The 14010-nt window shown below is 38.4% G+C and overlaps 1 protein-coding gene across 2 annotated transcripts in view; it reads left to right on the top strand.

The window, feature by feature from the left end:
* LOC124789786 (solute carrier family 22 member 7-like) overlaps positions 1 to 2225 on the top strand; it is a 133305-nt gene extending 131080 nt beyond the window's left edge. For both annotated transcript variants that reach the window (XM_047257254.1, XM_047257253.1), the window contains one exon: positions 1609 to 2225. In XM_047257254.1, the coding sequence (XP_047113210.1) occupies positions 1609 to 1797 (189 nt within the window). In that variant the 3' untranslated portion in view covers positions 1798 to 2225. The remainder of the gene's footprint in view (positions 1 to 1608) is intronic.
* The last annotated feature ends 11785 nt before the right edge of the window (positions 2226 to 14010 follow it).

Below are 14010 nucleotides of genomic sequence, written 5' to 3'. Positions count from 1 at the left end.
CGCATTTTTACTAATAAACAAGACAAAATCAGTATCTAATGATCGGGTACCCAAATCACAAAGAAAATTTCATAAATTGTGTTTGTCTAGCAAAGAAAACAAATTAAAGCTACTTTAAGAAGCAAAGCAATGTCGTTAGTTTCTAATATACAAAGCGAAATCATTAAATCCATGTATACCAGCCAAGAAAACTTAATGCCAGTGTGTATTCGTAAGTATATAACTACAGCATTAAATTCCGACACTCATGCATATTTCTGAAAATTCTTCTGTCATCGAGGTAAAGAATCTTTCGTAGGACAGAAGTCAAATGTAACTATAACCTATTGAAAGATGAAAGCAATGCTGTTACGTTTCTAATACACAAGGAAGAATCAGTAATTCTGTATGTCGTAGACAAGTAAATTCGCTTTTAGTTCATATTTATAACGATAAGAATGTGGCGCTTATGATCCAGTTTTGGTGAAATGGTACCTGTACTTTGCTCTAAGCTACACTCAGGTTACCTCTGAAAGAAACTTATTCTCCAGTTATGGAGTTAGCGTGATCAAATAGATAAGCGGACAGACACGACGAATTTTACAAGTTTATCACTATTATATATGTAACAAGTGTATGTCTTACGAAAAAAAATTAGTATTGTACGGTACCTAAATACATTTACGGAATACCGTTCGTTAGTTTCCGCTATTTTTTTCTACGGTTACCATAAATATCAGAAGAAACGTGTGTACTGTTTGATTTTGCATTTCCGTTACTATTCTTACTAGCTACTTCACAGTCACACGGCGTGATGAACACGTTTTCAGTTTGTACGTTTCACCTACTCTGAATACAAGTAATAGTTGAACATTTACGGTTATAACTACGCCACAAATAATTTTCCAGTAGCTTTGTGGCTATACTACTCTCGCCTACGTTGTGCAGTATAGGATAGAAACATACACGTGTTGGGATGTAATAAAGAATTATATGTAGATACTCTGTAAAGAAAAATAGAAAATTGTGCTGAAAACATGCTCCTCCATATCCACAATCAGTGACGCTTGTGGGCTGAGGATGGCATGGCGATCGGTCGGTACCATCTGGCCTTCAAGGAGTGTTCGGACCAAGTTTTGTTTTATATAGTGAGAGGTTGTGATTATTCCACACAATTTGTAAAACATTTGCATTGACATAAAACATATCTTTCTTGCCTATTGAACAGTCATGATTAGCAACGTATCCTGACAAAATTTGAAACATAGCCCGGTATGTTACCTTTTGGAAGACAAGTGACTAGTTTCAAATCATGGTCCGGCACTCACCCTTAGTCTGTCAAAAAGTTCGTATATGTTTACATTCTGCTGCAGAGAGTACTATTAGGTATAGGATTTCAGTGTTGTTATATTTTAATACATAAAAGTCGTAAGGGCTTTTGAAGATGAGAGCACAGCACTGAAGACATTTATGATGGTACGCAAAAGCGATGTTACGAAATAGGGAATGTTTCTGTGGCTGATCTCGTCCAGCTAAACCAGTTTCTTTCTTCTTTTTGTTTCTATGTTATATGTATTATTTTGACTTGCAACTGTAATTTGTCTCGATCACGCTCTTTTCCTTTTTCAGAGTGACAGACGGACGCCCTACGCCATTATCGCAGCTCTAAACTTGGGGACAGCGTTTGCAATATCGTTCCTTCCGGAATCTGCTTTGCAGAGGCTACCAGAATCATTACAGGATGCTGCCGTCTTCGGCAAAGACCAGAAGTATTGGAGCTGGAAGCCAAAACCCGCTCTACAGTATCCAATGAAGTAAAAGCATTTAGGGAGTTCGTTTAACGATCCAGTCGTTTATACACTGCTTCTGAAAGAAAGGTGCAAATTTGTACGCTGTCTGTTGGCATATCTAAAGACTACTCCAATATAGTAGGAGAATGTGACTCTTCATCGATATTTTCGAAAAAAAGAGATGACAGATGACTCCACGGGCTAAATGATTCATCAAAGATGCCACGAAATATTTTTTTCAGATTGCACAGATGCTAGATAATTTCACGTAATGAATATTATTGTAGTAAAATAATTACCAATTTTAGTACCTATCAAGAACAGTTTTCTAGTTTTAACGGAGAATATTTCAATATTTGCAAAATTTAACATAGCTCAAACTTTCTCTTATATTCTGAACGTAGAACCACATGTTGTCTTGGAAAGTTAATTTCGTTTATGCCTGTGAGAAACCAAACTGGTATAGTGTATTTGCTGAAAGGTTTTCTTTCAACTATATTGATGAATGTGTAACACAATACACGATTAAGAAGCAATATCGTCCATTATGGACAAAATTATTTGAGTTTCAATCTATGTCCCGTCAAGAGCATATTTAGAAGTCCCTGCCAAACATATTTATTCTACATAACACTTTGTGTTTGAAGACATGACACCGATGATTCGGATTCTGTGTCTCCTGACTTCGGTGTTTATATTCATTGGAAAAGCTTCTATAGAACGCAAAGTAGTTAGACACAGAGCACATTCTCAGTCAGGTAAGTTGGGGTGACGATATCGAATATGAGTTTTCGACTGGAATTATCCCGGCAGTCGTCTCAATCGAATAAGGGAAAGAAAGAACTAAATCGGGATTGCTGGGTGGTATATTCTTCTCGGAAATCAGTCCAATTTACCATCCAATGTGCCATCACCCTCCATCTCACATTTACAAGCGGTTAACTACATGTGAAAACTCTACTTATTTCCAAAATGTCAGTGACTAGTATTGCAAATTATCAGGAGAAAGCTAGTTTTATGTACTGTACACAAGTGAGATTGGACCGTGAGTCCGTAACTACGACGACTAACCTACGGCACAGTTGACAACGGTGTCATCAGCTAGTAATTACCTTCGTGCAACGTCAGATCCGAGTAATTAGAACGTGTTCGTAAGTTATTGTAAGCTACTGTCATAGATAAACAAAAGAAACAAGTAATGAAATTTGCAGTCCATTCGCTGCGCTGGGTAGCCGCGCGGTCTAGTGCGCCTTGTCACAGAACGCGAGGCTCCCCCTGTCGTAGGTTCGAGTGCTCCCTCGGGCATGGGTGTGTGTGTGTGTGTGTGTGTGTTACCTTAGCGTAAGTTAGGTTATGTAGTATGTAAGCTAATGGACAGATAGCCTCCGTGGTGTGGTCCAATTGAATCCTACCACAAATTTCCAATTTTTCCAGCCCGTTCGTCGTCGATGCTGAATGACATCTTATTGCTAGATGATTAAGCCCAGATTCTATAAGGAATTTCCATATACTAGAATTGACACTTGAATGTGCAGATCTAGGTCCTTCTATTAAAAACCAAATTATTCATAAAACGAAAATCATGAGCTACATTTCACTTTTCTAGTCTGCTGCCTATTGTACACGATATCAGCATGGAGATTTGATGCGTAAATGAGGAATGGCTTAACAAAATAAATGAAAAAAGTGTGCTCCTCACCGACGACAGAGTTAGTAGAGAAGCATCAGCAGTTAATTTTTGGTAATGAAGAGACAACAAGCACCTGATGTTAGTAACGTGTAGGTGGGTGAATGTCACATTAACCAAGGTATATAGAAATTGTACAGTTGGCCTACGTTTCCAGCACAGTTTTTGTCTAAACTTGACACTGTCTATCCCAAAGCGATCTCAGCTATATTTAAAGAATAAACTTACGCTATAACACGAAAGGAATAACAGTGAAAAAGACACCACATTGATCTAAGTAATATGTATGGGATTACAGAGTGAATGCATCTCCATTCTTGACATCGTTTGTGATGTATCTCTATTTCAATACTAGAAAATTAGAGAAATGAAGGAAGCTGCGTAAGATTCGATTGATGGTAACAGTGAATAAAAGATAAAGATAACGCCCTGGCTGAAGTGCAGATAATTTCACTTACGTTGTTATCCTGATACTTGATTTGCATTAAGTCATGAGTATTGTACTGTTTTATGCCTTGAAAGATGAATGTGGGGAAGCTATTTACATGGGAAGGACAAAAATATTATTATTGGATATACAAAGCGAATTAGTGTGTAAATGTTTTCTGGAGCGTGTTTTCAGAATCATGGGCTAAAGAGAAGCTGTGAATGTAAGTTTAAGGAAGATAACACAAGTACTTAATATGCGGCAAGCTAGTTTCAAAAGAAGCTGATTTACATCATATTACGCCGTCTACCTTTGATATTATTTTACATTATTATTTGATCACAACTACTCCATAAACTAAGATTTCCATTTATTTTCTTATAAATTACGGTATCACGCTTCTGCTAATCAGAACAACAATAATATGATAATTATCTGTAAGTGATGTAGACTGAAGTGGGCGCAGTTACTTAATTTGATTCTATACTCACGATCTGCGTACATCTCGAATTAAGAGTCAGATCGAATGACAAAAGCCGTTTTAAATGGGATGGTAGTGTTGTAGAAATGAAGATTTCCGGTTGCTATCGAAACTCATACTGAAGTGATTATTGTCTGATGTTGGTGCATAAAAGTATCTTCCAAATATCTGTGTTTCCCTTATGTTCTCTCGATACCAGCTGAACATATGTATTAAATCTATATACTATATTGTGGAATGTAATGTAATGTGAATGATTATAAAATTTATTTCACCAGTACAGGTTTAACTACAATTACTCGTTTATTGCGTGTTGCAATTATATCAGACATCGTATACATCATTGTTGAAAGAAATTGCAAGAAATATCAGATATCTATCTGACAGAAGAACGTACATGCTACCATAGGTCACCCTTCAAGTAACCATTGTATGTTTTCTGGAAGTAAAGTTCGTGATTATATTTTAAAAAAAGAGAGCTGTAAGTAAACCGTGACGGTTACTTATTTCAAGAGGTAATAGATGACTGTTTGCAATCTGTACGTATTCAGCGATGTAACTGAAAAAAGACAGCCCGTTAGGAGTTGGGAGTAATAAGGTACCTGGCCCAAAACGATAATTAACAACTTTCTGCAAAGTTCTTATGAAATTCTTGTGAGACATGAAACTGGACGAATTCAAGTAAACGAAAGAAAATTATCAACGAATGATTAGTATTAAAAAGTGAAACAAGTTTCAGTTAATTATTGAAACTGTAGCATTGCGTCACCTATTGGTGAACTTAATTCCAAAGGTGAATTTACTTCCAACAAGACACAGTCCGAAAACTCCGCCCTGACTAGAACATACAGAAAATTGTCTGTTAACGTATATTCCATACAAAAGTACATCAATAGTCAACACAATTTAGCTTGTGAGTGAAGCAAATCACCTAGCAAATCAAACAACCATTAAGACTACCATAAAGTATTAATGTTAGCTAACCCGGAAAAGTAATACTGGAAATGCTTAGATAATATACCAATGACTCAGACTAATACCATTAAGGAGTGCATAAATAAAATATAAACAACAACGACCACTAGGCTTCCACTAAAGGAACAAGGAATTGCATTAGTCTTGAGTACCAAGGTGAGCGACAAAAAGCAAGAACAAATACACATACATCAGAAACTTGTCTCAACCCCACTAAACGGAAAGGTGTTTGCAATGAAGAGACAGGAAGATTTAGTATTGTAGGTAACCACCTAGTAAAGCATGAAATAAGCTCAAGCCTAAAAACACATAGTCTATCTATGTCTATAATAGAGCGGTTAATTCCAAATGTTCATAAAATCTACACGCCACGGTCGTCACCAAGCCGGTCCAATGGGAGTCAGTGACAATGATTCAGTCGTTCCACGTCCCCTGTGTATTCTACAGCCATAAAAATGTGCCAGCTACCTCCATAGACTGAAGATATTTATGATGAGATATAAGAAAATAAACAGATAGTTAAAGTAGGCGAAAACTTTACTAGCATGGGGGACCGGAATTCGATAGCAGGAAAAGTAAGAGAAGGAAAAATTATAGGTGAATATAAACTGTGGGAAAGGAATAAAAGAGGAATGTGCATGATAGAGTTCTGCAAAGAGCATAATTAAATCATGGTTAACTGTTGCTTTAAGTATAATGAAAGTAGATGGTATATGTGGAATGACTAGATCTAACTGGAAGGTTTCAGACTGCTTACATAATGGACAGACAGAGATTTCGGCACCAGATTTTAAATTTAAATAAATTTCCAAGAGCAAACTGGGACTCCAATTACAATTTGTTTGTTGTGGCATATGGATTAAAACTGAAGAAATGGCAAAATGTAGGAAATTACAGAAATGGAATGCAGATAAGTTGAAAGAGCCAATGGTTACTGAGAGTTTAAGAGGGATCATTAGTCTATGGTTGACTAAAGGGGTAGCTTCAAGAAATGAAATTGTAGAAACAGCAGAGGATCAAATAGGTAAAAGGCAAGGCCTAGTACAAGTTCCTGCATAACATGGGATATAGAGAATATGACTGTGAAAAGGAGAAAATATGAAAATGCAGCAAATGAAGCTGGCAAAAGGGAGTACAAACGACTAAGAGAATGAGATTTACAGAAAGTGCAAACTGGCTAAGCAGCAATGGCTGCACTACTAATGTAAGGATTTACAAGCATATTCCACTTGCGGAAAGATGAATACCGCCTACGGAAAATTATTGAGGTCTTTGGAGCAGCTGAATGAATATTAGAAGCTGAGTGGGAAACCAGTACTAATCAATGTCGAGAATACAGAAACGTGGAACGAGTATACAGAGGGTCTATACAGGGCAGTATTACAGATATAGAAGAGGACATAAATGAGATTGGACATATGCTACTGCGAGAAGGATTTGACAGAGCACTGGAAGACCTATGTCGAAATAATTCCCCGGAGTCAACGACGTTCCGCCAGAACTGCTAATGGATCTGAGAGATCCAGCCATGATAAAACTCTCGCATCTGATGTGCAAGTCGTAAGTAATAGGTGAAATACTTCGATGAGAACCCAATAACTACAATTACAAAGAAAGCGGGTGCTGTGAAAGTTAATGAACTACCAGTTTAATAAGATGTGACAAGATAGTAATAGGAATTCCTCACAGAAGAATGAAAAAACTAGCACAACCCAACCTCGAGAAAGATGAGTTTGGATTAAGGTGAAATGTAGGAACACGCGAGGCAGCTCTAATCCTACAACTTATCTTAGGAAATAGGTTAAGGAACAGTAAACCCGCTTTTATGGTATTTATAGACTTACAGAAAGCTTTTGACAATATTGTCTGGAGCACTCTCTTTGAAATTCTGAAAGTAGGAAGGGTAAAATGCAGGTAGCGTAAGGCTATTTCCAACTTTTACGCAAACCTGACAGCAATTATAAAAGTCGAGGGGCATGAACGGAAACAGTGGTTGCGAAGGGAGTGTGACAGGGTTGTAGCCTATTGCCGACATTATTCAACCAGTACACGAAGCAAGCAATGAAGGAAACCAAAGATATATTTGTAGTACCAATTAAATTTCAGGGAGAGGTACAGAAACTTTGATGTTTTCTGATGACACTGTAATTCTGTCAGGTGTGGAGTTCGAATAGCATGTGAACGGAATCTATATGATCTTCAAAGGGGGATATAACATAAACATTTTTAAAAAAGAGTCAACGGTAATGGAATATAATCGAAATGAAACGGGTGTATTTGGAAATGAGACATATAAAGTAGTAGATGAGTTTTTCTATTTGGGGGTTAAAATAACTGATGATGACCGAAGAGAGTGGAATTAACATGTTGAATGGCGCTAGCCGTAAAAGCGTTTCTACAGAAGGGATATTTGATATCATCAAATACAGACTGAAGCGTTAGGAAGTCTTCACTGAGGGTACTTGTCTGGAGTTTAGTCACGTATGAAGTGAAACATGGACGACAAGCAGTTTAAACAAGAAGAGAATAGAAGGTTTTGAAATGTGGTGATACAAATGAATGCTGAATGTTAGATGGGTGGATCATGTAGCTAAAGAGGAGGTGCTCAAGAGAATTGGGGAGACAAGAAATTTGGGGCATACCGTGACTAAAAGAAGGGCTCATTCTGTTACATGAAGGCATCACCAATTTAGTAGTGGAGGAAAGTGTGCTGGTTAAAAGTCAGAGGCTAAGTGATAAATACAGTGAACAGATTCGGAAGGTTGTAGTTGCAGTAGTTATTGGAGGATGAAGAGTCTTGCTCAGCATAGAGTAGCATGGAGAGCTGCATCAAACCATTCTTCATACTGAAGACTACAACAAGAAATGATATTATCTGTTCCAGAACTGTCAGTCATGAAATCCCTGTGACGAACTTCTCGGGCGTAAACATGATACAATAGCGCCACCCGCTCCCTCGAAATAATATAGAATTCCAGCAATTGCTCATAGTGTGCAAAATCCCACATTACTACCACTTCTTGGACGACATTTCTCCAGCTGTTGAGCGCACTTGTCGGCTCAATGGTTAGCACTCTGGACTAACATTCGGGAGGACGAAGGCAGAAACCAGCGTTCGCCATCCAGACGTCTCTCCAGGCAATATCCAGAATGTTTCCTGTAAAAGAACACGACTTATTTCCTTCCCAGACCTTGACCCAATCCGAGCTTATGCTGCGTCTCTATTGCCCTCGATGTCGAGGGGAAGTTAAACACAATCTTCCTTTCCTCCTTCATTCCAGATGTCGGTGGTGCACATCGCACAGTGAGTTGATGGAGCTACCGTTACGTCAGAGTGACAAAGCGCGCGGATGACCCTTGGCGAGACACAAAGCAAGCCATCGCTTAGCTACGGGTAAAGAGGTTTTTTCGCACTATCGATTACTTATCGAAACGCACACGGGGCAACTGATTGCTGAAACAGTCGGGGGTCAGAGTGTAAATGGAAGAACGGATAAAGTCCGGAGAGGTCGAAATACGTAAATACTAATCATTTCTTTCATTGTGATAGTTGATGTTCCAGGCATGTAAATTGTAGTTACGAATTAATACCCTTAATTTTCCCTGTTTGTTCTCATGTTTTACGAGACACTTTTCACGAGTGTTCTATCAAGTACATGGCTGCACGCAACATATTTCGAGAAATATGCGACATGCAGTTCTCGTGCTGAAATAGTACGCAGTTCTCCAACCCACAGATGCAAAGGCTTTTTTCGAAAGAATTGTGAAAGCATACCCCACACACCTGAAGTTCACACGCAACTCATGATTCACCAGGGAAGCTTGTCAAGTTATTTCAAGCTCTTTGGAAGACAGAGAAAGCAGATAGCTACAGTTTTTGGTCTGAGAATGTGTCACTTTTTAATTCCGTTATTTTCTGTTATTATAAAGCTCATCGATGATCCTATATTCAAGGTGATATTAGGGACAATAGGAATCAAGTCCTGATAACTTCCGACTGCTCTGAAAGAGATAGCGTTTCTGTCTGTTTCTGATGAGTGATGTTATCTATAACAAACACGTGTACACACACACACACACACACACACACACACACACACACACACACACTGGGACTAGTTGTACCAGATGTAATTATTCAAACTTACCGTTAATGTTGCCGAACAGTTACGAGTTTCCTAAGTTAAATTTTTGGTATGATGAGCGCTTAACGTGGACATCCTGCACTACCGATAAACCGCTGGGAATTTTTGCATTTTAGTCAGCGCAACTTCCATTCCATGCAAGGAGTCACTACTGTATAAAAACACTGTCTATGATTGAGGTAGAATCTTCAAATGATTGGAGACTGATCTACGTAGTTACTCACACATCTTAGGAAACCATTTTTCACGCTGCACTTTCCTATTCGTATTGCCACACATAAACAAATTATGTCATCACAGGATAACGTCAGTGAACAGAAATCTTTCAAAGACGTAGATAAGTAGCTGTCCATCGGTATATTCCTTGTACAGTCCATTAAGTAAGGTAAGTTATTTGTTCCTGTTCTGCTACATGCTGACATTCATTTCATCAATAACAATACTAACATATTGAACCTTCTCTAAGTAATAAATGTCCGTGTCTCGCTACAATAACTCGCAGCTGTGAATTGTAATAGATATCTGTGTTGAACATTTTCGTGTTTCCTGTTTATGTACACATAGTCACACGTTGAAAAACTTTCTGCAGTTTGTAGTTTGTCGTCACTGTGGTCCCATACGAAGTAATACATCGATGAAAATACTTTTTAGTCTTTCATCAGTAGACATCATGTAGTGGTGACCTCCTTGTAGCTAAAAATAATTTTTTGATTGTGTATTGGAAGGTCTGGTGCGACTAAATACGGATTTGCTACGAGTAGCACTGTTAGTAACAGCTTCTCTAGGAGCATGACATGATACTCATGTGGAAGTTTTGCAAGTGTTGCCTTATCTACATCTACACAACTACTCTGAAATTCACAGTTAAGTGCCTGACAGAGTGTTCAACGAACCGCTTTTACGCCACTTCTCTACCGTTCCAGTCTCGAAGAGCGCCTGGGAAAAGTAATACTTCAGTATTTCCGCGAGAGCTCTGATTTCTCTTATTTTATTATGGTCATAATTTCTCCCTCTGTAAGTGGGTAGCATACAAGAACATCATATGCCGCAGGAGTCATCACTATAGACGTTTAAGGGAAATGAGGAGTGCAGAGAAAAATGGTAATCGGACTGCGCTGGTGCTGACAGTCTTTTTGATAAAGACGGAACAGCTCGACGCGTGCAAAGCAAACACGACGCCGGAAACAACCAATCAGGGCGCTGAAACCCCAACAGGAAAAGGGGTCATCAGTCACACGATGACAGCTGCTGTGTTATCACGGCATTCGCAGTACGTATTTAACGTGACGTCTGCCGGCCAGCGCATGGTATTGGAAACCCTTGTCAGATATAAGTAATACCGGTTTGATGAGAGTTTCTCAAAGCACATATTAACTCCAGTTCCACGTATAGCATCCTTTCTGGCGAGCGTAGTGGAGAGCAGTTATGTTTCAGTTAGTATTTTCCATCCACATAATTCAGATTGTAACTCGGCGGAAGCTACGACATAGAGAATGAGCAAACACTTCAGAAAATTCATTAGGTGCGCTATGTGGTGTTTGTTTAGTTTCTACAATATTTACTTACATTGTTATATACATGGCAGGTCGGAATGCAAGAGCAAGCAGCAAACCCCGGTTAACTTCAAACACTGCACTTAGAAAGCTTGTCGCTGCGTGACACCATAACCTTTAGGTCTCGTCTGCAGTTCGATTAGAAGGCGTATTGAATTGTGTATTCAAGAGGATGGCATTCGTGTGAGGACTCACCTAAATTAATATTCCGCAACTACAACATTTACCTGAAAATAGCCATTAGTTTACAAAGTGTTGCATGTGCACCTTTGAACGTTGCTAGCTCCTTACAGAAAATGTAATGAAATTTGATTTGAATAAATTTATTCACAGTTACTTGAAATGTATCTGGTACACGATAGAAAGAAATAAGGTTCTGTTTAAAAAATTAGAAGTCGTTGGAATAACTCTGCAAAATAACTAAAAAAGAAATTCGTAGTTCCGCAGAAGGGCTGACATTTTCTACGTTAACCAATCTAAATAAATATTCCTTTCACTAATTATTTTGTAAGTTATATATAAAAAACACCTTGTTTTAAAGTCCTATCCTTCTTGTGGACCTGCCTAACTTATGAAAGTCTCATATCTTTTCATTTCATTATGGCTCGTTATGCCACTCACTGGATTAAACTGCCAGAGTCACAGTACCCATTACCATTACTGAGGTCACATCAGTAAGTCACGGTAAACCATTACATTTCTCACATTAAAAAGTCATCAGCCCTTTGTGCATACACGTTAAAGTTTGAGATGTACTGGATTTCGGGACAACGGAAGCAAAATTGGCACACGTCCTACTTGCAGCAAACAGAGTCTTGCTATCGATGTAAACAGCTTTCACATCAGTTACAGAGCCACAGCTTCAACAGGCTCGACAGCAGCGTGCTGTACATTATTATTCTTGGAGCAAGATGACTGTCATCTTTCTCTATGCATAGTACAGTATCTACGCCCACTGCACGCGAAAGCTAAGTATATCCTGTTTACAACGGAAATCACTATCGTAGTAGCATGCTCTATACAAGCCCATACAAGACGACATAAAATGTTTATTCGGACTGAAACCTGCTTTTATAGGAGAAGTTTATGGTCTCCAGGTGCTTGGAATAATTGAAACCTTCGCTACCTGCTGTTATATCATCATGAAAAAAAAGTAAAAAATGATTTGTGTATTGTGCGTATCTGCTGGTATTTTGACGTATAAGGTAGCACTGGTAAATATATATACCATTGGTAAACAACTGGAATTACTATGTATAAATCGTCTTTTTCGTTTTTGATTGGTTTAACTATTTACCACACCATGCCTCATGGTAATGAAGAAATACATGAACGCGGTAGGTTTTTTATTAATACCTTTATTTGCCAAGATATCAAGGCATAAAACAGTCATCACCAGTTTCTGCCATTCAAACTATCATCTCCAGATCAGCATATGATCATGCAGTGTCTCCATCAGAGAATAAGTATGATTAAGTAAAATACTTTGCCATTTCACCGTTAACATCATTAAGGAAAGATCAGCTTACATTGGTATTTACAATATTGGTGAGTGAATCATACTGTGCAGCTGTCTGCTATGCATTCGGACACTGTGTCCGGGCAGGATGACTTTCCTTATGTCACATCCATTTTGCTACAACGATTTTTGCACAATTTGTATCATATACGAATATTATAAATACAGTTGTAAGATAACATTTTCTTAATGATGTTAACAGTGAAGTGCTTTTGTGTCTTACCTATTCTATTCATGTCTGTCAGCTTTCTGATCTGAAGATGGAAGGGATTGGAAATGATACAGTGCGCTCATTAAAAACAAAGGTTTTCATAAAACCTCATCATGCATTGTGTGTCAGGTATAGTGAGCATATTTGTTCATTGTCATTCCCAAACAGTTTGTAGTGGCTGGTCTTTCATTGTTACGCTAGAGACACCGTTTTAAGATTTAAAGAATTAAGACCATCATTAATAACTAAACCATCGTCTGTAAGGACACAAGCCCGTGGCCTGGGTAGCTGCAGTCTAAATCGTAATTTGGTACTACTTTCTTTTAGCTGACCTGGCAGATGTTTACCTACAATCCGTGTTGCTCTTAGATTCCCAAAATATTTTTTAATGTGTACGTGTTTTGGTGTAAATCATGATTTGTGTGGTGTCACCGCCAGACACCACACTTGCTAGGTGGTAGCCTTTAAATCGGCCGCGGTCCGTTAGTACACGTCGGACCCGCGTGCCGCCACTGTCAGTGATTGCAGACCGAGCGCCACCACACGGCAGGTCTAGAGAGACTTACTAGCACTCCCCCCAGTTGTACAGCCGACGTTAATAGCAATGGTTCACTGACAAATACGCTCTCATTTGCCGAGACGATAGTTAGCATAGCCTTCAGCTAAGTCATTTGCTACGACCTAGCAAGGCGCCATTACCAGTTATATTGAGCTTATATTAATGTATCAACAAGAGGGATCTTCTACAATTATGGATTAAAGTTAAGTATTACAGCAACTGCGTCCGTTTTTCTAAGTTCTCATTTCCTTGTAATGTTACAAACCTCGCGCCAGCCTGCGTGAGCTTAAGCGCGTGCCTTTCGGCTTCCTCTCATAGTGACTTGGCTGTCTTGCCAAGTCACAACAATTTGTGCCTACCTTTCAGTGTGGTGTCAACGGCAGTCTGTTTTTACCACGATCTGTAACAAGTTAAGCTAACTTCAATGCATTTCGAACTGCACTAGAGCAAAATAACATAGAACGAAAAAGTGCATCTATTGAGTTGTAGGGAGTTTCTGAACAAGATTTCTAAGGGCCAACAATTTTTTGAAGACTCTAATTGTATTAACAAATGTAAATATTAATTGTATAATAATATTCAACATAAACAAAATCTTTGTATGTTTAACTAATGAACGTATGAAAATAGATTCTATACAGATATGTGAAACGATTTTCTGTTAAGTGGAATAATTATGTACAC

The sequence above is a fragment of the Schistocerca piceifrons genome, chromosome 3 (assembly GCF_021461385.2).
Source record: "Schistocerca piceifrons isolate TAMUIC-IGC-003096 chromosome 3, iqSchPice1.1, whole genome shotgun sequence".
Lineage (NCBI taxonomy): Eukaryota > Metazoa > Arthropoda > Insecta > Orthoptera > Acrididae > Schistocerca > Schistocerca piceifrons.
This window is presented reverse-complemented; position numbering and strand designations above follow the sequence as displayed.